This window comes from Thunnus thynnus, chromosome 9 (assembly GCF_963924715.1).
Source record: "Thunnus thynnus chromosome 9, fThuThy2.1, whole genome shotgun sequence".
Lineage (NCBI taxonomy): Eukaryota > Metazoa > Chordata > Actinopteri > Scombriformes > Scombridae > Thunnus > Thunnus thynnus.
This window is the reverse complement of record NC_089525.1, coordinates 16848700-16870694: the sequence shown is the minus strand read 5'-3', so window position 1 is coordinate 16870694 and position 21995 is coordinate 16848700. Positions and strand designations below refer to the sequence as shown.

The window sequence follows — 21995 nt, the reverse complement described above, 5'->3', positions numbered from 1 at the left end:
GAAGCCTCTGCTTTCCCTGGCTTTCCAATGCTGCATGTATGAAGACTTAAAAAGAACCAGCTTTTCTATGAAATATTGCAAACTGAGATGCAGTCGATGGTGCTGAAAATGGCGACATAAAGTGAAACTATTTTTTTATGATGCAAGATAAAAAGGAACCGAAAAGGGGGGCAAAATTACGAAGCTAAATTGTTAAACTCACCTCTAGAGGAGAGTCTGGTTCATCCAGGATGCTCTTTTCACTCTGCATCCGTTGCATCGTCCCTGTAGAACTGGGGTCCATTATCAGCACGTTCTGACTACCAGCTCTGCCGAACTTACAGTCACTCTTTCTGGAGTCAGTCGTCCTGCACACCTCGTAATTGTACACGTGTTGGAGAGTCCCTGTCCCCAAAGTGTCTGAGTAACGTGGTGGATAATAAGGAATCACAGGGAGATTGGAGTGATACAGGATGCGAGACTGTCTCCATCTGTAGATTTTCACTGATATAATAACCACTAAACACGTGATGAAGAGGAAGGAAACTACAGCCAGAGCCAACACTAAGTAAAAAGTCAGGTTGTCATTGTACTCCTTGTCGTGTGTAAAGTCAGTGAACTCTGACAGCACTTCAGGGAAGCTGTCCGCCACCGCCACGTTAACAATGACTGTAGCTGAACGAGAGGGCTGCCCGTTGTCCTCCACTATAACAGTCAGTCTTTGTTTCACAGCATCTTTATCAGTCACCTGGCGGATAGTTCTTATTTCTCCATTCTGTAAGCCCACTTCAAACAGCGCCCTGTCTGTGGCTTTCTGCAGTTTATAGGAGAGCCAGGCATTCTGTCCAGAGTCCACATCAACAGCCACCACTTTAGTGACCAGATAGCCCACATCTGCTGAACGAGGCACCATTTCAGCCACCAGAGAGCCACCAGTCTGGACTGGGTACAGAACCTGAGGGGGGTTGTCGTTCTGGTCCTGGATCATTATTTTCACGGTCACGTTGCTACTGAGTGGAGGGGAGCCTCCATCCTGCGCTTTGACTACCAGCTGAAGCTGTTTAATTTGCTCATAATCAAAGGAGCGAACCGCGCTAAGAACTCCAGTTTCAGAGTTTAAAGACACATAAGTAGAAACTGGACTACCGCTCACCTGTGTGTCTTCTAAAAGATACGAGATTCTGGCGTTTTGATTCCAATCAGAGTCCCGCGCGCTGACAGCAAATATTGAAACTCCAGGGGAATTATTCTCTGTGACGTAAGCAGAATACATGTTTTTATCAAATAATGGTGCGTTGTCGTTTATGTCAGAGATTTTTAGATGTAATTTTGTTGAGGTAGAAAGAGGAGGAGACCCGAAATCAGTGGCTGTTATTGTTATGTTATATTCTGAGACGGATTCTCTATCAAAATATTGATCTGAGACCAAATTGTAATAGTCTGTTAGTGATGATTCGATTTTAAAGGGAAGTTTCCCATCTACAGAACATTTTATTTGCCCATTTTTTTCAGAATCTGCATCTTTTATGTTTAAAATCGCAATAGTTGTACCGGGACGCGCATCCTCAGACAAGGGGCTGGAAAAGGACATAATATTTATAACTGGGGCATTATCATTGACATCAACAACCTCAAATATTACTTTGCTTGTCCCGGTTAGGCCACCCTGATCCTTTGCCTCCACTCTCACCTCGTACTTTCTGTCCTTTTCAAAATCTATTTGACCAGACACATAAATTGTGCCAGTGTTTTCATCGATACTGAATATATCTGCTGCACTTCCTTTCATTTTAGACAAACTGTAAGTAATGAGTCCGTTTGAACCGCTGTCAGCGTCTGTAGCATTTACTGTAATAATGCTAGTGCCCTTTGTCGTGTTTTCCATTACGGACGCTTTATACACTGATTGAATAAATACTGGAGCGTTGTCGTTGACATCTAACACAGTCACATCTATATTTACTGTACCGGATCTCTGTGGTGTCCCTCCGTCAACTGCGATTAGTTTTAAAGAGAAATTGGGACGTTGTTCTCTGTCCAAAGACTTCTGGAGCATCATTTCCACATATTTACTTCCATCTGGATTTGCATGTTGCTTCAAAATAAAATTGTCGTTTGGTGATAGAATATAATCTTGCAATGCGTTTTGCCCCACATCTAGATCCTCTGCACTCTGCAGTGGAAACTGCACTCCGACTACAGCTGATTCACTTATTTCCAAGCTGATAGCTTTATCTTTATTTGGGAAGACAGGGGCGTGATCATTTATATCCAAAACCTCAACAGTTATTCTGTGTAATTCCATAGGATTTTCCAAAATCATCTCAAAGCTGAAGCTACACGGTGTTACGTCCCCACAAAGCTGCTCTCGGTCTATTCTCTCATTCACGACTAGAATCCCTTTGTCTGTCTTCAGCTCGGTGTACTGGATGTTTTCTCCGGTCACGATACGGGCCCGCCCAGAACGGAGCCTTTTCAGATCAAAACCAAGATCTTGCGCTACATTACCAATGACAGAGCCTTTCTTCATCTCCTCTGGTATGGAATAACGAATCTGACCACCTACCATATTAACCACATGAAGCAGAAGCATGAACAGTCCTATTTGTCCTCGCAGTCCATAAAACAATCGCCATCTTTCGCACATGTATATGGGGTGTCTTCGAGTTGCCATGATGGCAACAAAGAATCGGGAAAGATGATCTATGTCCAATTGATATGACGGTCCGGTGCCTTGTTATATCACGTCTTAAACGTTTACATCCAAGTCTGTTAGGCTGTGTTCTCTCTTACGTGCCCTAAACCTCGACAAAATACAGAGAGCCTCCTTCACTGTATAGTCAGTAGGGGAGTGGACTGACAGACGACACAACACAGAAATTATTCTTTTTACTAGCCAACAGCGTCCCTTAGAGTCTAAGAAGTGAACATCAAATGAGACCAAGATGACAATACTGACACAAAATGACAAAAGGAACACATCTCTATAACGTATGGACATCACATTGGGATGACTCTTAATAAAGGATGTTTAAATTCAAACACATTTCAAATTAATATTTGTATTATAACAAAGTATGTGTAACAGCAAACCGCAAAAACGATCTGTCCAAAATAACAGAAAATTGAATCTCAAACAATTCACCTACAATGCAGTCGGTCTTACCGACAAAAATGTAATCACTGATTGCAAATAAAAGTCCCACATATAATATAAAATTATATGAAAATATACATGTCTCAATTATGAAATATATGTTTTTAAAAACTCCATATGATTCAATGGTTTACAACGTGTTATATAATGATGCAGACCTTCCACATGGATGTGGAAATCAAGCAGTTTCCTCTTAAGTACTCGAATATGCAACTAATCTTCATTATTGCTGGTGATAATATGCAGTATCAATGCAGGAAGACGACTAGTGTACCTTTTATATTCTAAGGAGAAAATATGTGGGCGGTGCGGCTATTCTCTTATGCAATCACTTGGCATTAATGTTTTCATTATTTTAATGTGACTAAAATCTTTGCTCAATCTTTACCAGGTGCCTTTAGTTTCCGAACTTCAGCCATAACTACAACATCTCTCAAAGATATATAAACAACAAAGTCAAAAACTTTGGCAGTAAACATTGCGCAGACACGTTTAGTTTGACCATCATTAATACAGCTTTACATTTCCCATGACGCATATCAGCAACACAAAATAGATACATATAAACACAATTTTATTAGGAGCCTGTCCTTTCCAATGCTGCATCTATGAAGACTTAAACAGAACCAGCATTTCTATGTAACTATGCAAACTGAGATGCTGTCCATGGTGCTGAAAATGGCGACATAAAGTGCAACTATTTTTTTATCAATGCAACTAAAAGAGGAAGCGAAAACGGGGCACAATTACGAAGCTAAGTTGTTAAACTCACCTCTAGAGGAGAGTCTGGTTCATCCAGGATGCTCTTTTCACTCTGCATCCGCTGCATCGTCCCTGTAGAACTGGGGTCCATTATCAGCACGTTCTGACTACCAGCTCTGCCGAACTTACAGTCACTCTTTCTGGAGTCAGTCGTCCTGCACACCTCGTAATTGTACACGTGTTGGAGAGTCCCTGTCCCCAAAGTGTCTGAGTAACGTGGTGGATAATATGGAATCACAGGGAGATTGGAGTGATACAGGATGCGAGACTGTCTCCATCTGTAGATTTTCACTGATATAATAACCACTAAACACGTGATGAAGAGGAAGGAAACTACTGCCAGAGCCAACACTAAGTAAAAAGTCAGGTTGTCATTGTACTCCTTGTCGTGTGTAAAGTCAGTGAACTCTGACAGCACTTCAGGGAAGCTGTCCGCCACCGCCACGTTAACAATGACTGTGGCTGAACGAGAGGGCTGCCCGTTGTCCTCCACTATAACAGTCAGTCTTTGTTTCACAGCGTCTTTATCAGTCACCTGGCGGATAGTTCTTATTTCTCCATTCTGTAAGCCCACTTCAAACAGCGCCCTGTCTGTGGCTTTCTGCAGTTTATAGGAGAGCCAGGCATTCTGTCCAGAGTCCACATCAACAGCCACCACTTTAGTGACCAGATAACCCACATCTGCTGAACGAGGCACCATTTCAGCCACCAGAGAGCCACCGGTCTGGACTGGGTACAGAACCTGAGGAGGGTTGTCGTTCTGGTCCTGGATCATTATTTTCACGGTCACATTGCTACTGAGTGGAGGGGAACCTCCATCCTGCGCTTTGACTACCAGCTGAAGCTGTTTAATTTGCTCATAATCAAAGGAGCGAACCGCGCTAAGAACTCCAGTTTCAGAGTTTAAAGACACATAAGTAGAAACTGGACTACCGCTCACCTGTGTGTCTTCTAAAAGATACGAGATTCTGGCGTTTTGATTCCAATCAGAGTCCCGCGCGCTGACAGCAAATATTGAAACTCCAGGGGAATTATTCTCTGTGACGTAAGCAGAATACATGTTCTTACCAAATAATGGTGCGTTGTCGTTTACGTCAGAAATTTTTAGATTTAATTTTGTTGAGGTAGAAAGAGGAGGAGACCCGAAATCAGTGGCTGTTATTGTTATGTTATATTCTGAGACCGATTCTCTATCAAAATATTGATCTGAGACCAAATTGTAATATTTTGTTAGAGATGATTCGATTTTAAAGGGAAGTTTGTCATCTACAGAACATTTTATTTGCCCATTTTTTTCAGAATCTGCATCTTTTATGTTTAAAATCGCAATAGTTGTACCGGGACGCGCATCCTCAGACAAGGGGCTGGAAAATGACATAATATTTATAGCTGGAGCATTATCATTGACATCAACAACCTCAAATATTACTTTGCTTGTCCCGGTTAGGCCACCCTGATCCTTTGCCTCCACTCTCACCTCGTATTTTCTGTCCTTTTCATAATCCATCTGACCAGAGAGAGAAATCGTGCCAGTGTTTTCATCGATACTGAATATATCTGCTGCACTTCCTTTACTTTTAGAGAGACTGTAAGTAATGCGTCCATATGAACCGCTGTCAGCGTCTGTGGCATTTACTGTAATAATATTGGTGCCTTTCATTGTGTTTTCCATCACAGAAGCTTTATACACTGATTGGTTAAATGCTGGAGCATTGTCGTTAGCATCTAACACAGTCACATCTATATTTACTGTACCGGATCTCTGTGGTGTCCCTCCGTCAACTGCGATTAGTTTTAAAGAGAAATTAGGACGTTGTTCTCTGTCTAAAGGCTTCTGGAGCACCATTTCAACATATTTTCTTCCATCTGGATTTGGATGTTGCTTCAATATAAAATTGTCGTTTTGTGATAAAATGTAATCTTGCAATCCGTTTTGCCCCACATCTAGATCCTCTGCACTCTGTAGTGGAAACTGCACTCCGACTACAGCTGATTCGCTTATTTCCAAGCTGATAGCTTTAGCTTGATTTGGGAAGACGGGAGCGTGATCATTTATATCCAAAACCTCAACAGTTATTCTGTGCAATTCCATAGGATTTTCCAAAATCATCTCAAAGCTGAAGCTACACGGTGTTACGTCCCCACAGAGCTGCTCTCGGTCTATTCTCTCATTCACGACTAGAATCCCTTTGTCTGTCTTCAGCTCGGTGTACTGGATGTTTTCTTCTGTCACGATACGGGCCCGCCCAAAACGGAGCCTTTTCAGATCCAAACCAAGATCTTGCGCAACATTGCCAATGACAGAGCCTTTCTTCATCTCCTCTGGTATAGAATATCGTATCTGACCACCTACCATGTTAACCATATGAAGCAGGAACACAAGCAGTCCTATTTGCCGCTGCATTGCATAAAACAAACGCCATCTTAATACGTAGAGAGATCTTCTAGGTGCCATCATCCCAACAAAAATCGAGGAAAATGATCTATATCCAGTTAATGTGACGGCAAATCTCCTGAAATATCCGTTTCCCTGTTATATCTAATAACGTCTTCAACGTTTACAGACAAGTCTGCGTGGCCATGTTCTCTCTTACGTGCCCTAAACCTCGACAAAACACAGAGAGCCTTCTTTACTGTATAGTCAGTAGGGGAGTGGCGGGGATTCAATGACGACACAAAGAAATTATTTCACTGGCCAACAGCGTCCCTAACAGTCTAAAAGGTGAAAATCAAATGAAAATTCTACCACAGTACTCACATTTAAATAAACAGATTATTTTAACATATCTATCGAGTTAAATGACATTGGGGTCGATCTGGATGACATGATTTGTAAATTAAAGCACATTTAAAGACAACATATTGTACCGATAAGCATTTACATGCAAATAAAAAAGACCAGCACTCAATAAAATATATTGAAATCTTAATGTAGACATCCGCTAAGAATATTTTAACCTCAAATTGACTAAAAGTTTTACATAAACTATCAAATGGTTATCTTAATATTTTTCAAATAAATAAATACGCATGATTACCTTCAAAAACAATCTGATGGCACCCAAAACGATCCAATCGTTTACAATGTTACAAATGCAGAAACTGAAATTAAGAAATCTCGTATGAAAGGTATTAAAATGTAAATATTTTTATAAGGATTTATGTTTAGTGGTAAAATGCATTGTCAATGCAGAACTTTTAGACTGTGAAATGAGAAGGCGCGAAATAGGGTCAGTCATACCTTATTACTCGTTGTTAACACATTTATATTTATCCGTTACTACAGCCTTTCCCCAAACTTTAAGCAAGGGCTTTTAGCTACCCAACAGTGAATATTGCGCATATACGTAGGGAATGAAAATCATATAGGTTTCATGTCGCATTCTTTTTACATGAGATGTTGTCCATGGTGCTTAAAATGACGGTATAGAATGAAACTGTTTATTTGTTTATGCAACAAAAAATTAAACAGCAAAAAAAAGCACTAAGATGAAGCTTAATGTTTAGCTCACCTCTAGAGGAGAGTCTGGTTCATCCAGGATGCTCTTTTCACTCTGCATCCGTTGCATCGTCCCTGTAGAACTGGGGTCCATTATCAGCACGTTCTGACTACCAGCTCGGCCGAACTTACAGTCACTCTTTCTGGAGTCAGTCGTCCTGCACACCTCGTAATTGTACACGTGTTGGAGAGTCCCTGTCCCCAAAGTGTCTGAGTAACGTGGTGGATAATAAGGAATCACAGGGAGATTGGAGTGATACAGGATGCGAGACTGTCTCCATCTGTAGATTTTCACTGATATAATAACCACTAAACACGTGATGAAGAGGAAGGAAACTACTGCCAGAGCCAACACTAAGTAAAAAGTCAGGTTGTCATTGTACTCCTTGTCGTGTGTAAAGTCAGTGAACTCTGACAGCACTTCAGGGAAGCTGTCCGCCACCGCCACGTTAACAATGACCGTAGCTGAACGAGAGGGCTGCCCGTTGTCCTCCACTATAACAGTCAGTCTTTGTTTCACAGCGTCTTTATCAGTCACCTGGCGGATAGTTCTTATTTCTCCATTCTGTAAGCCCACTTCAAACAGCGCCCTGTCTGTGGCTTTCTGCAGTTTATAGGAGAGCCAGGCATTCTGTCCAGAGTCCACATCAACAGCCACCACTTTAGTGACCAGATAGCCCACATCTGCTGAACGAGGCACCATTTCAGCTACCAAAGAGCCACCAGTCTGGACTGGGTACAGAACCTGGGGGGGGTTGTCGTTCTGGTCCTGGATCATTATTTTCACAGTCACATTGCTACTGAGTGGAGGGGAACCTCCATCCTGCGCTTTGACGATGAACACCAGTTCTTTGATCTGCTCATAATCGTATGAGCGAACTGCATGAATGACTCCACTTTCCGCATTAACAGAAACATATTCAGAGACTGGAGATCCGCCGATCTCACACTCTTCCAAAATATAGGAGACACGGGCATTCTGATTTTCATCGGGGTCTTTAGCATTAACACTTAGTATAGAGCCACCCGGAGAGTTGTTCTCTGGGATGAACGCACTGTAAAGGCCTCTTGGAAACACTGGAGCATTATCATTTACATCCGAGACCTTCAGATAAAAGGTTTTTTTACTTAAGAGGGGAGGTGATCCTGCGTCTGAGGCAATAACAGTGATGTTACATTCAGACAGATTTTCACGATCTAATGCAGCATCAGTCATCAATGCATAATAATTTCTTACATTGGATTTAATTCTAAAAGGAACACTGCCTTCGATCGTGCACCGTACTTGTCCGTTTTCACCCGAATCAAGGTCTTTAACATTAATTATGCCGATAGTGGTGCCAGCAGGGGAGTCTTCTGACACAGGACTTGTGAATGACATAACGTTAATGACCGGAGCATTATCATTTACATCAATGACCTCAATTTCAACTTTGCTAGAATCTGTCAGTCCGCCTTGATCTTTAGCTTCAACCCTGAACTCAATTTTTTTGTCCTTTTCAAAATCTATTTCTCTCGACACATATATTCTCCCAGTAGTCTCATCTATATCGAACAAATCAGCTATTCCTGCTTTTGCTTTTGAAAAGAAATATGTAACTTGTCCGTTTGAACCGCTATCTATGTCGCTGGCGTTCACAGTGACAACGTACGTGCCTTTTGGCGCATTTTCAATCACTATAGCCTTATATACTGATTGATTAAAGACAGGAGCATTATCATTCGCATCTAGAATGTTGACATCTATATTTACTGTACCGGATCTCTGTGGATTTCCGCCGTCCACAGCCAACAGCTTTAGAGACAGGCGTGGCTGTTCTTCTCGGTCTAAAGGTTTCTGAAGCACCATTTCAGCATATTTACTGCCGTCTGGATTGACATGTTGTTTCAAAACAAAATTGTCATTCGGCGTTAAAATGTAGTTCTGCAGACCGTTTTCCCCTACATCGGCATCATCCGCACTCTCTAAGACAAAACGGGAACTAAGCGCAGCTGATTCGCTTATTTCAAATTCCAAGTGACTGTTTTGAAAAGTGGGAGCGTTGTCGTTTACGTCCAATACTTCTATGGTCACAGGGTGCAACTCCATTGGGTTTTCCAATAAAATCTCAAAGGTAAAGCTGCACGGCGTTACGTCTCCACAAAGCTGCTCTCTGTCTATTCTCTCATTCACGACCAAAGTCCCTTTGTCTGTCTTCAGCTCGGTGTAATGGATGTTCTCTCCGGTCACGATACGGGCCCGACCAGAACGGAGCCTTTTCAAATCCAAACCAAGATCTTGTGCGACGTTACCAACAAGAGACCCTTTCTTCATCTCCTCTGGGATTGAATACCGGATCTGTGCCTTCGCTTGCTTAAGAAAAATATTTAGAAAAATAAATAGGTACACTCCTCGTCGCCATCGTACTCCTCTTTTTTGATGATGTTCTTTAAATGCCATGTGAAAGCAGAATATTCAAGAAAAAGAAACTATGGGATGAGGATTTCAATTCAGTGAGAAAAACGCATACATTCCAGGTTAATTTAGATGAGCGTTATATTGTAAACCAACTGTGTCTTCGTTGAGCCCCAGCTCATATGTAACACAGATCCTCTCCTTTTGTAAAACGCAGTAATAGGGGAGGGAACAACACTGCCTCACAATGCATGGTAGAATTGACTTATCGGGCAACAGCGTCACTTGGAGGCTAAAATATGAAACTAGTATAACCAGACATTAACCCAGTGGGTTATGTGCTTGGGTGGCTTATTTATGAATTAAAATACGTTAATGGGTTCTTATTTTAATCTGTGGCATGTCGTTTTTCATGGCTCTGTTTCGTTATCAGGAGGCATCTAATATTAAAAACTCAAATCTCTAGGTGCTGTTTGCAAAAAGATAAACGGGTACAATTAATCTCTCCCTGATTTAAAAACAAAAAACAAAAACAAAACACAATTTTATAAGTATGAAAAGATTTGATTTTTGTTTTGTATATTTCATCTGAACCAAACTATATAGTATATTTATAAGAACAAACAAATAAAAATAAAGACATTCTTCCTCATGAAGTGTGTACTGAAAGCAAGGAAGTGGTAGTAAAAATAATCAATCACCAACCTTAACCATGTACTTAATGCTTCAAAGTTATTAAATACTAAATATTATTATTATTATTATTATTATTAAACGGCAAAAGCATCAGTTCAGCGCTTCAGCACCATGGACAGCGACAGGGCTGAGTGCAGAAACGACTGTAAACACAACACTCTTCTCTGTACAGCAGCAACATATTTATGTGCCAACTGTTAAAGCTTCAATAAACAGCATACATACAAAAAATATGAACATGGACTTTCTATCAACAATTTATTATGCTCAGAGATTAACTTACCAGAGTAGACATACGAGATACTGCTGATGACTGTTCTCCATTCTGCAGGGTTTCAGTTCCAGCGTCATCAACACTAACCAAACTTTGACTCATTGGTGGCATATACTTAATGTCACTCTTTCTGGAGTCAGTCGTCCTGCACACCTCGTAATTGTACACGTGTTGGAGAGTCCCTGTCCCCAAAGTGTCTGAGTAACGTGGTGGATAATATGGAATCACAGGGAGATTGGAGTGATACAGGATGCGTGACTGTCTCCATCTGTAGATTTTCACTGATATAATAACCACTAAACACGTGATGAAGAGGAAGGAAACTACAGCCAGAGCCAACACTAAGTAAAAAGTCAGGTTGTCATTGTACTCCTTGTCGTGTGTAAAGTCAGTGAACTCTGACAGCACTTCAGGGAAGCTGTCCGCCACCGCCACGTTAACAATGACTGTAGCTGAACGAGAGGGCTGCCCGTTGTCCTCCACTATAACAGTCAGTCTTTGTTTCACAGCATCTTTATCAGTCACCTGGCGGATAGTTCTTATTTCTCCATTCTGTAAGCCCACTTCAAACAGCGCCCTGTCTGTGGCTTTCTGCAGTTTATAGGAGAGCCAGGCATTCTGTCCAGAGTCCACATCAACAGCCACCACTTTAGTGACCAGATAGCCCACATCTGCTGAACGAGGCACCATTTCAGCCACCAGAGAGCCACCGGTCTGGACTGGGTACAGAACCTGAGGGGGGTTGTCGTTCTGGTCCTGGACATGCACAATAACTGTAGCGTTACTACTTATTGGTGGCGAGCCTCCATCTTGCGCTTTAACTCGTATTTTGTACTCTTTGACTTGTTCATAGTCAAGTGAACGCAAAGAGTGAATGACTCCACTCTCGGTATCAATGGAGAAATATGTGGAGACTGGATTTCCATTAACCTCCCCGTCAATAAGAAGATATGATATGCGCGCATTCTGACCCTGATCTGGATCAGTGGCGTGGATCTGCAACATTTCGACTCCAGGAGGATTGTTCTCCATTACCCGAGTGCTGTAAACACTTTGGCTGAATGTTGGTGCATTGTCATTAATATCAGTAACGTCTAAAACGACAGTTTTTATGCTCGATAAGGCAGGCAAGCCTTCATCTGTGGCAGTGAGAGTGATGCTGTACTTGGAACGCTTTTCTCGGTCGAGGCTTTGCTCCGTGACCAGTGCGTAATAGTTTCTCAGAGACGATTTGATTTTGAACGGGAGATTTTCATCTATATTTAACTGAACCTGTCCGTTTTTACCAGAATCTTTATCTTGGACACTAATCAACGCCACAACTGTGCCAGGAGTAGAATCTTCTGAAATTCTACCCGAATAAGAGGCCATTGTGATAACTGGACTGTTATCATTCACATCTGCTATCTCGATTATTAATTTGCTGGCGCCCATTACACCCCACGGATCTTTTGCTTGAAGGTTTATTTCGTAATTTGGTAATACCTCGTAATCGATATCACCGGTGAGTTTAACCTCTCCAGTGTAAGGATTTATTTCAAAAGGGCAGGATGAGTCCTCTAGGTGCGTGAAGGAATATGTTACGTTACCGTTGTAACCTTGGTCCGCATCTATGGCACTCACTTTAGCAATAACTGTGCCGCGCAAAACATTTTCCAACACAGATACTTTGTATAAGGACTGTGTAAAGACGGGTGCGTTGTCGTTTGCATCCAGAACAGATACATGTATCCTTACTGTTCCAGACCTCTGAGGTTCCCCACCATCTACAGCTGTTAATATGAGCGTGTGCTCGCTTTGCTTCTCGCGGTCCAAACCACTCTGAAGTATCATTTCAGCGTATTTACTCCCATCTGCCCGAGCATGTTGTTTGAGAACAAAATGTTCATTTGCTTTTAAAGAATAACTCTGCAGTGAGTTTATTCCTACGTCGGGATCAGCTGCGCTATCAAGCAAGAATACAGTCCCTGTGGGCGTCGATTCGCTTATTTCCAAATTAATTTCCTTTTTGGGAAAAGCAGGAGCATGATCGTTTACATCTTGTATTTCGATGGTAATGGAAAACAATTCGAGTGGATCTTCCAGGACAATTTCTAGACTAAAGCTACACGGAGATTTCTTGGCGCATAATTTTTCTCTGTCAATTCTTTCATTGACAACTATATGCCCTTTGTTCTGGTTCAGTGCGACATACTGGTTATCATCGTCTATAGCGAGTCGAGCCCGACCAGAAACCAACCTTTTAACATCCAAGCCCAGGTCTTTTGCAACGTCTCCGACAAACAGCCCTTTCCTCATCTCCTCTGGTATAGAATAACGAATTTGTCCGCTAACCGCAGCAACAACGCAGAAAAGAAAAATGGAGACTCTCCAACCCCACGATGTGCCTTTGCTCTTCAGTGTATCCATATCTGCTCCAGTTAGCCGTATGAGCAGAGAGGCGTCGTATCTCGCTCACAATATGTACCGTATATTCTATACAGTCTTCTATCAAATCCACACAATGCCACCATCCACACTAGTGTCTCATCGGATATATACACACAACCATCGTCTATTCCTTTCAACGACGGGTGGTGACTTGGTCTCTGTGATAAGGCCGATGTTACACAAGTAGTCTGCTTAGGCAACAGCACCACCAACAGTGACTAAGTAAAATAACATCATCCTCGGTATGTGTGGACCAGTGCTCCAATGTCTGGTCTGTCTTGTCTCCTGAATCCAAACTTTACAAGCCCTTTCCGACAAACCTTTAATGCTACTGATCTAAAACATAATAATTCGCCGAAGAATGAAAGAACCATCAAATAATAAAAGTCATTTATAAAACAAATAAAAGTTAATTATATGTTTTCTCAGTATCTGATTGTACAGTGAACTTGCCCTTGTCACCACGTTTAGATATCAGTTGACTAGGAAGAGAACTGGGTAAACCTGTGAATATTTTGTATTGTGTTGGGAAGTGGTTCCCTGTAATCACAACTTCCTGTCACGTCCTTTAAATGTAACAGCCCCAACAGTGTCAATGAGAGAGAGAATTGTTTTTTAACAGTGCATACAAACAATCATGGGCATATACACACAAAAATAGACAGACAGACAGACAGACAGACAGACAGACAGACAGACAGACAGACAGACAGATAGACAGATAGACAGATAGACAGATAGATAGATAGATAGATAGATAGATAGATAGATAGATAGATAGATAGATAGATAGATAGATAGATAATCTCTTCTCTCCTGATCCAGTGTGACTGATAAATCCAGTGACCTACATTTGAGCAGTGGAACTTACATCCACTGTGAAACGACTGCAACACTCACCCACAAGCATGCATGTATACTGACAAATCTCACAGCAGTATATTTCTTACATTATGCCTGCACAGGCAAGAATGCAGATTTTAATGGGGCATGATTGTGCCTCACACTGTCCCCCTATTCAGACACAATATTAGCATACATTGCTGCAGACCTTAACATTAAGCACATCATGATTGTGCATTATTCAGGCAAAGACTGCACAGCAGCAGCCAGGGATTATTAATATTCATGTACTTTCAAGCCTAGGGTAGCGTTGCACACAGCAATAAGAGCAAAGAAGCTCCCTGTGTTACACGACAGATATAGCTAAAATGTCAGTCTTGTATGAATATGACTTTCAAAGCAGCATTTGGGATGAAATGTGTCTTAGAAACATTCATGAAATTAGGTTTATTAATTGACTCCAATATAGTTTGTGTATGGTGAAAGAGAGAGTAAAGAAAAGTGATAGAGAACAGATAGAAGCACATTCTGGGTCAACACTGTTTCATGCTGACTGTGGGAGTTGAGTATGGTGTTGATGTGGCTGTGATGCTGTCATATAACAGTGTAAAAAAATGTAGTGCACTGTGTGAGATTTTTAAAGAGAAAGGAAAATGAAAATTATCTTACCTGTTGGACCGAAATGGAAGTTTCATTCAAGCAGTGCACCGAGAAAAAAAAGAACAAAAAAAAGAGAAAACAGTTAGTATGAATCCTGATAATACAACACAAATTGATGAGAACACTGATCAGATATTGTCACATTGCATTCATTTACATGGTGGAACGGTGAAAATAACATATCAGACACTGATTTTGTGCCCTATCTGAAATAAACAAGGGGACAAGGGGCTGCAGGAGAATTTCAGGGGCTGCAAAAAGAAAGATAGACACAAACTATGACTTACATCTAACACACAGTCAGACTCCAAGTCCAACAGTTTTATAAAGCTGTCTAGTTCTCAACTTCCTTGTGTAGGACTACTTTGCTACTATCAGTAAATAAACATTTTAGAAATATTTCTTCATGTTTTTCACCTAGGTTCTGCTCAATTTCCTGCCTGCTCCAAATTTTTAGCAGATAATTTGACTGTCGTTCACCAGCAGGTAACTTTGGTGTGTTAGACTGTTAACCTGGGGGGTCACTGTTTAGGCTTGTCTTTGTGTGTGTGTGTGTCTTTAAGTGCAGCTTAAAGGTGTTGCTAAAAATGTAGAATTACATACATAATGTCTCAGCAGTTTTCCTACATTTCATCCTCCACTCTGCACAAGATGTGTCTATAAAACAGGGCATATCCACCCACAGTATTCAAAAACACAGAAAACTCTGATGCTTGTGTTAATTAAAATCAGTCATGCTGTTAAATTGGCATACTTTCCTAGCATTCTGCTATATTGTTTACCACGCTGCTTCCTACAGTGGGTTCTTGTGACCCAAATAATCAAAAAAATAAGCAATGCTTGTTTTTTTCCCCTCCTACTTATAGCTGAAATTAGGAGCACAAATGGGCCTGCAGCTACATCAGGAAGACAATGAACTCACATATAAAAATTCTGTTGATGACATAACCTCTCTGCTTCACTGCCATGAAGCAGTCCATACCAAGTAGTAATACATACACAGTGACACAGAAACACATACATCATGTAAGTGTTGTGTAAGACTATAACCACTGATCTGACTGCAGCTCCGAACTAGGTACTTTTCAACACTTGTTCATATAAAAGTACTCATATTTCTGTTGTTATATGACTTTGGAAATGCTTTGCTTTTATACTCTCATATTCTCTTTTGCAAAGTTATGTTATGTCTCTTGGTGGTGCTTTTTAGGTAGAAAAGTCTAATTGAGAGATAACCTCAACACAGAAAAATGGTGTAACAAAAAAAAGAAAGAAAGAAAGAATTAACATTCATTTATGTTTGTATTTTCAATGTACGCCTCAGATGAGGGAAAAAAAACATGTGTTGACTTAAAAAAAAAAGAAAAAAAATGTTTTTTTCATACCTCTATTTGCAGTACTGCAGAGCTCAGATATATAACTTATGAACTTACGTTCTATAGCTGAACGTTTTAAAAAGAATCATCCTTTCATCATCACAGGTTAATCTGTTATATGATTTCACCACAAACATAGAAATCTATTGTTGTCTGTTACTTATGTCCACAGATTAGTCCACATCTTTCACATGGTACAATAGAATAAATGCATTTGAAATGTTACAGTTATCTATCATTCAAAAGGAGTATTTCAAATTCACTGCCAAACTATGGAAAAAAAAACTATAAAAGTCAGCAGCTACCTACAAGTATTGTTTTAAAAGACTTTGGCATGAAGTGTGAGTGCATGAAAATATTGTACTGTCCATGTTCAAAGGATCACAATAAAGAGAGTCTAGAGGAGGTTCATTTGAGTTTTATTTAACAGTAAGTTGCAAATATTTGTTGACTGATAAATATTAGACTTTAACAGCTTTCGGAAGTGCACTTCCACTTCCTTTTGAAGTTATTACACTTGAGATACTGTCTAATATTTTTTATGAAACATATCAAAAAGTAACAAAACTAGTGAAAAACAGTTTAAAGCATTTTCTCTATGTACTGATTTATGCTGACACACTAAGATAGATAATGCTGTGATAAATTTGTTGTTTTTCATCTTAAGTTGATGCATTAACTATGGCATTGAGTATGTTTTATTTTCCTTGTTAATTAGAAAGTTGCCTCAGATTTTTGTTATTATGACCACCAGTTTCGGTTTCTGTTGTAAATGTCTTACACCTGTGTCCTTTACACATTCTGTGCAAAAGCTTCATCAGGTCATTGAAGAAGTAAAACAATTTTTTCTCTTCAGGTTTATTTTTCATCAAACACAGTCTGTTTACATATTGTTCAATTCATGACAAATTCAGTGCAAAGCTTTTACTATCTTATTACAGTCTTTTTTTATTCTTTTTTAATCATTTTTTTTTTGAAAACATAACACCATTATCAAAACGTGGCAGAATTGTATTCCAAGTTAAAAATAGAGAATAAATAAAAGTGTAAAAGTGCAGGACCTCACATTTGGCATCACACTAAAGTAACAGAGTAAACATATTTGTAGATAATAAATCGGAAAAGAATGAAATATTATAACCAAGCAATTCTGAAAAAGACAAAGATAAACTGGCAGAGAGAGAGACATACTAACTAGTGACTTAGAAGAAGAAGAGAGACAGGCAAACAAAACAAGCCTGACCAAAGTAAACACAAGTAACTTTCTGCTGCAATCTGCAAACAATTGCTAACAAAACAGAACCAGCACAATTAGTTTATTTATGCCACTATGACACTGTTTCTGAAAATATCCCACAACATAGACTTTCTACAGGGATAATATTGCCGTTTATGTTCAAGGTCAGGTCTTAGGTGATGAGGTTGAGATTATATTCAAAACTCCAAGGAAATTACACATTGCATTGACAACATAGTCATGCAGAAATACTGGAAAAATGTTCACATTTTAAACATACATAACCGCAAGATATACTGTTGCAGTGATTCCATACAACCTGATTAAAACAATTAATGCAATTACAACAGTGACAGTCAGAAGGTCCACACTTAATAAACTTCACGGGGAGTATTTTGCAACATATTTACAGTACGCTTTGGCTTGTCATGGCCGACTCTCATGTGACTACGTAACAAGGATGCGGTGGACCTGCCCTCACCTTCAGACTAGATCTGTCTGTACTGGTACGCCTAAGAGTGTTTTTTTGATAGGCTGCACTCCTTTTTTTCAATGTGTCAGTGTCTGTATTTGTCCCGAAACGAAAATCACCCCTCCAAGAACCAGTGGTCAAGAAGGAGTCATACCGCTCATCTTTCAGCAGGGTCCCACAACGGCTAAAATCTGTCAAAGTGGAGGGGCAGTAGGTCGTGGGGAAAACCGGGAGACTATCAGTGGTTGAACGGTAAACATAACCACGCCGACAGAGCTTGAAATAAAACACTCCGCTGATTAAAAGGATGAAAAGAGAGGAAACGGTTAACAGAGCGACAATCAAATAGAGTGTTAAGTTATCGCTTGCTTGTGATTCATCCGAAAACTCAAAGAGTTCGTGTAAAACTGGCAGCCCGTCACCAATTACTACGCTGACTGTGGCAGTGGCAGAGAGAGATTCGGGTCCGTTATCCGTCACTAAAACTACAACACTTTGTTTTGGTTCATCGTCCTCCATGAATGGTCGCACAGTCCTAATTTCTCCTGTATGCAGACCGACTATAAACAGGTCATGTCGCGTTGCTTTAATTATTCTGTATGAAAGCCAAGCGTTATGGCCAGAGTCAGCGTCCACAGCTACCACCTTAGTAACCAAGTAACCTCTCGGCGCTTCAAGTGGCACCATATCCTCAGCAATGAACCCGGTGGTTTGAACAGGGTATAAGATAACAGGTGCATTGTCATTTTGGTCCTTAATAAAAACGTTTACAGTGCAGGTAGTGGAGAGTGGAGGATCCCCTCCGTCTCGAGCTGTCACCTTGATTTGGAAGTGAACTGACTGTTCATAATCGAAGAGTCGTGATGTGAAGAGCTCGCCTGTTTCTGAGTTGATGGTAAGGAAAGAGGACACTTCTGAGTTTGTGTCCTTCGATATATAGTACAGTAGTTTAGCATTAGATGCGTCATCAACGTCCTCCGCTTTCACTTTCATCACAAACGTGCCAACGGGTTGGTTTTCCAAGATGTTGGCATTGAACTCGTTCTGCGTAAAAGTCGGGGGGTTGTCATTTATGTCATTAACCACGATTGTTAAAACTTTGACACTGGAGAGTGAGGGAGAGCCCCCATCGGTGGCAGTAACTGTGATGTTATACTCTGGTTGAAGTTCTCTGTCTAGTATTCCATCAGTCACTAACATGTAATAGTTTTTGACCTCTGATACAAATTTAAATGGAACATGGTCTGAAATTGTACACGTGACGCGCCCACTATTTCCAGTGTCCAGGTCATAAATATTAATCAGTGCCACCATAGTTCCTGGTCTACAGTCTTCGGCCACGTTAGCCGAAGCTGACTTTACTTCTATCACGGGTTTATTGTCATTTACGTCAATAACGTCAATTATAAGTTTACAGTGAGAGGCCTGACCACCGCCATCTTTAGCTTGCACATCCAGCTCGTGCTTACTAGCCTCTTCATAGTCAATGACACCTGCCACCCGAACTTCTCCGCTGAGAGGATTCATTTCAACAACTCCTCCCATCTTGTCTGACAGGTGACTGAAAGAGTATGTTATCTCTCCATAAACCCCTTCATCTAAGTCTGTGGCATTCAGCGTTGCTATGACAGTCCCTATGGCCGAGTTCTCTGGCACAGAGGCTTTGTAAACTCGTTGGCTAAAAACTGGGACATTATCATTGGCGTCCAAAACACGGATATGGATAGAGGCAGTTCCTGATCTGACTGGATTTCCCCCGTCAATTCCATTGATTTTCAGTACATGTTCAGCTTGTGCCTCTCGGTCCAGAGCCTTTTTAAGAACCAGTTCCGGATAAGCATTGCCGTTTATTTGGGTACTCATTTCCAGCGCAAAATGATCATTTGGGCTCAGTTTATATTCACGGACTGAATTCGTGCCCAAATCGGGGTCATGCGCGCTCTCCAACGGAAAGCGCCTCCCGAGAACTGTGGATTCGACTAAATCTAAATTTATCTCCCTTGCAGCAAACACTGGGCTGTTGTCGTTTGTGTCTTCAATATCTAACACCAAGCTGTATGCTTGTAGGGGATCTTCAAGTAAGAGCTGATACTGTATGATGCAGACATTGGCTTGCGCGCAGAGCTCCTCTCGATCTATTCGTTGGCTGATCAAAAGATTGCCCGACGCAGTGTCCAGTTCACACAGCTGGCTGGTTCCTTCTGCAACAACCCGGGCGCGACGAGCATCAAGCTCCCTCACTTCCAGCCCCAGATCCCGCGCGACATTCCCAATAACCGACCTCAGCTGCATCTCCTCTGGAAGGACGTAACGGACTTCTCCAAACGAAATGTCGAAAAACAGGCTAAACAATAAAAAATGCAGCCACCGTTTTAAGTTTATTCGCTGCTCCATTACTAAACATGCTTTCAGACACAGATATACTGTCGAAATCATTTCTAAATCCTTCATTTATACATCCAAATATCGAACTGAAAATGCTGCTGTATTCCAACGGTTCCCTGCTTCTGTGGCTGAGTTAATCATGCTCTATTAGGGAAGCTGTCAGCTTGGATTCCTCTCTCTCTATCCTCATTTCACCACTGCTCTCCCTCTCTCTCTCTTTCTGTCTCTTTCTCACTCTCTCGTTGGTTACAACCTCACTCTCTCCCTCTATCTGCCTCTCCGTGCACACATTAACACATGCACACACACAACACACACAGTCTTTTTCTCCATCTCTCCCTCACACACACCCACACATGCATACTCAGCCCTCGGCTCTCTAACCCAATGCTCCAGTTTCACTGACACAGATACAGTGAGACACGGCATCCATGAGTCAGACATTATAAAAGAGCGTCACCAAGAGACTGAAAGTATAATTACAACAGTATGAGAAATGTGCAATAAAATGTTTGATGTTTCAAATATAAAATATCATCTTGCACCACCAAGATAATACTAGGCAAAAATCAAGTTGGATGAATTACATTTATGTTTCAAGCAACAGGGGATGGAAACAGTAAAGGCAAAGCCTGAAAAATGTTATAAAATCCTATATACTTTGAAAATGCACTAGTTTTTATAATGCATAACTGATGTCACAATGGACAGTTCAGTCTGCAGAAAATATAATTGGTGCCAACCTCCTCCTAGTCGAGGATTTAGATATCTCTGGAGTCAGGAAACTGGCAGAAACAGGCAGGGAAAATAATTGCAGACCCCTCACACCCTAAACATGACTTATCTCAAGTTCTGTACTCCAGTAGGTGCTACAGATCATTCTACACCCAACAAAACAACTGAGACAAGTACAGTTGACACATGCACTGTACTGCACTGAAAAGCCCACTGAGATAGTCTGTGTGCATACTAACTTCCACACCAGGTGCTCAAGCTGTAAAGACTGATAATTACACCTTGAGGTGGACGGGCAGTCCACGCCTCTACTTGAAGAGTTTACCAACTTTTATGTAAACAGTGTCACGGCTCTTGTCAATCAGATGTAGTTGTCTTTTTAATTGCATCAGTAACTAAATCTGGTTCTATTAATCTTTTCTCTTTGTATGCAGTTATTTTTTTTTGTACAAATAAATGTACTAAAGTTAACTTGTACATAATATCCCTTCATTGTCGTACTAACTTTAACTGTATTTACTAGTCTGTAGATATAATCTCCCATTAATATATGTTCATAATAACAACTCTGAGTGAACAGTAACTTATTATCCATGCAATATCATGTGTCAGTGAGTGTTGCTCCCCTGCATGCGTGTGAAAGAAAGTCCAACGTTACAAAGCCCAAGATGGCTGGAGAAACTGAAAAGTTTCTTTATTTGTTTTTTTCTGGTTTGTGACAAATGTGGAGGTTTGATCTGAGAACTTCATAATGCATCAAACTGTTGAACATTAAATAGATCACTGATAATTGCAATGTCAAACAACATCACTAAAATGCATGTTGAAACACCTTAAACTGTTGCGTGCCATTTAACAAACCCAAAGTATAAGGACCAGTGAACGTGTAGCATTAATAAGTGGGCTACTGTAATTATGAAGAAGATGGTGCTCGGACGGTAAACAGCATTTTGTGTTTTTCTAATTTTTAGAATTTCACATGATCACACCAGTGTAAGTTTAAATTGCATTTCTCCCCATCACCATTTATAATTATAAAATAAAGTGAGCCGAGCAGCTTGAAGATGGCTAAATGGCAGGATGACCCCACAACCC

General features: G+C 40.7%; 6 protein-coding genes across 41 annotated transcripts in view; all 6 read right to left on the bottom strand.

The window, feature by feature from the left end:
* LOC137189417 (protocadherin gamma-C5-like) overlaps positions 1–21995 on the bottom strand; it is a 316496-nt gene that overhangs the window by 181664 nt on the left and 112837 nt on the right. The gene's annotated exons all lie outside the window — the stretch shown is intronic.
* On the bottom strand, positions 67–2817 carry LOC137188762 (protocadherin gamma-A7-like). The gene is made up of 2 exons (XM_067598363.1): positions 2265–2817; positions 67–971 (listed from the first exon to the last, which is right to left on the bottom strand). Exons 1-2 carry the CDS (start codon positions 2651–2653, stop codon positions 185–187), a joined length of 1176 nt encoding a protein of 391 aa, XP_067454464.1. The 5' UTR covers positions 2654–2817; the 3' UTR covers positions 67–184.
* Positions 2950–6483, bottom strand: LOC137188761 (protocadherin gamma-A7-like). The gene is made up of 2 exons (XM_067598362.1): positions 5971–6483; positions 2950–4677 (listed from the first exon to the last, which is right to left on the bottom strand). The coding sequence occupies exons 1-2, from the start codon at positions 6354–6356 to the stop codon at positions 3891–3893; spliced, it is 1173 nt and encodes a 390-aa protein (XP_067454463.1). The 5' UTR covers positions 6357–6483; the 3' UTR covers positions 2950–3890.
* LOC137188827 (protocadherin gamma-A2-like) lies at positions 7402–9958 on the bottom strand. Its single transcript, XM_067598406.1, has one exon. It carries the CDS (start codon positions 9835–9837, stop codon positions 7402–7404), a length of 2436 nt encoding a protein of 811 aa, XP_067454507.1. The 5' UTR covers positions 9838–9958.
* LOC137188826 (protocadherin gamma-A2-like) lies at positions 10763–13414 on the bottom strand. The gene has a single exon (XM_067598405.1). The coding sequence runs from the start codon at positions 13169–13171 to the stop codon at positions 10763–10765; it is 2409 nt and encodes an 802-aa protein (XP_067454506.1). The 5' UTR covers positions 13172–13414.
* Positions 16846–20629, bottom strand: LOC137189425 (protocadherin beta-15). Its single transcript, XM_067599284.1, has one exon. It carries the CDS (start codon positions 20229–20231, stop codon positions 17748–17750), a length of 2484 nt encoding a protein of 827 aa, XP_067455385.1. The 5' UTR covers positions 20232–20629; the 3' UTR covers positions 16846–17747.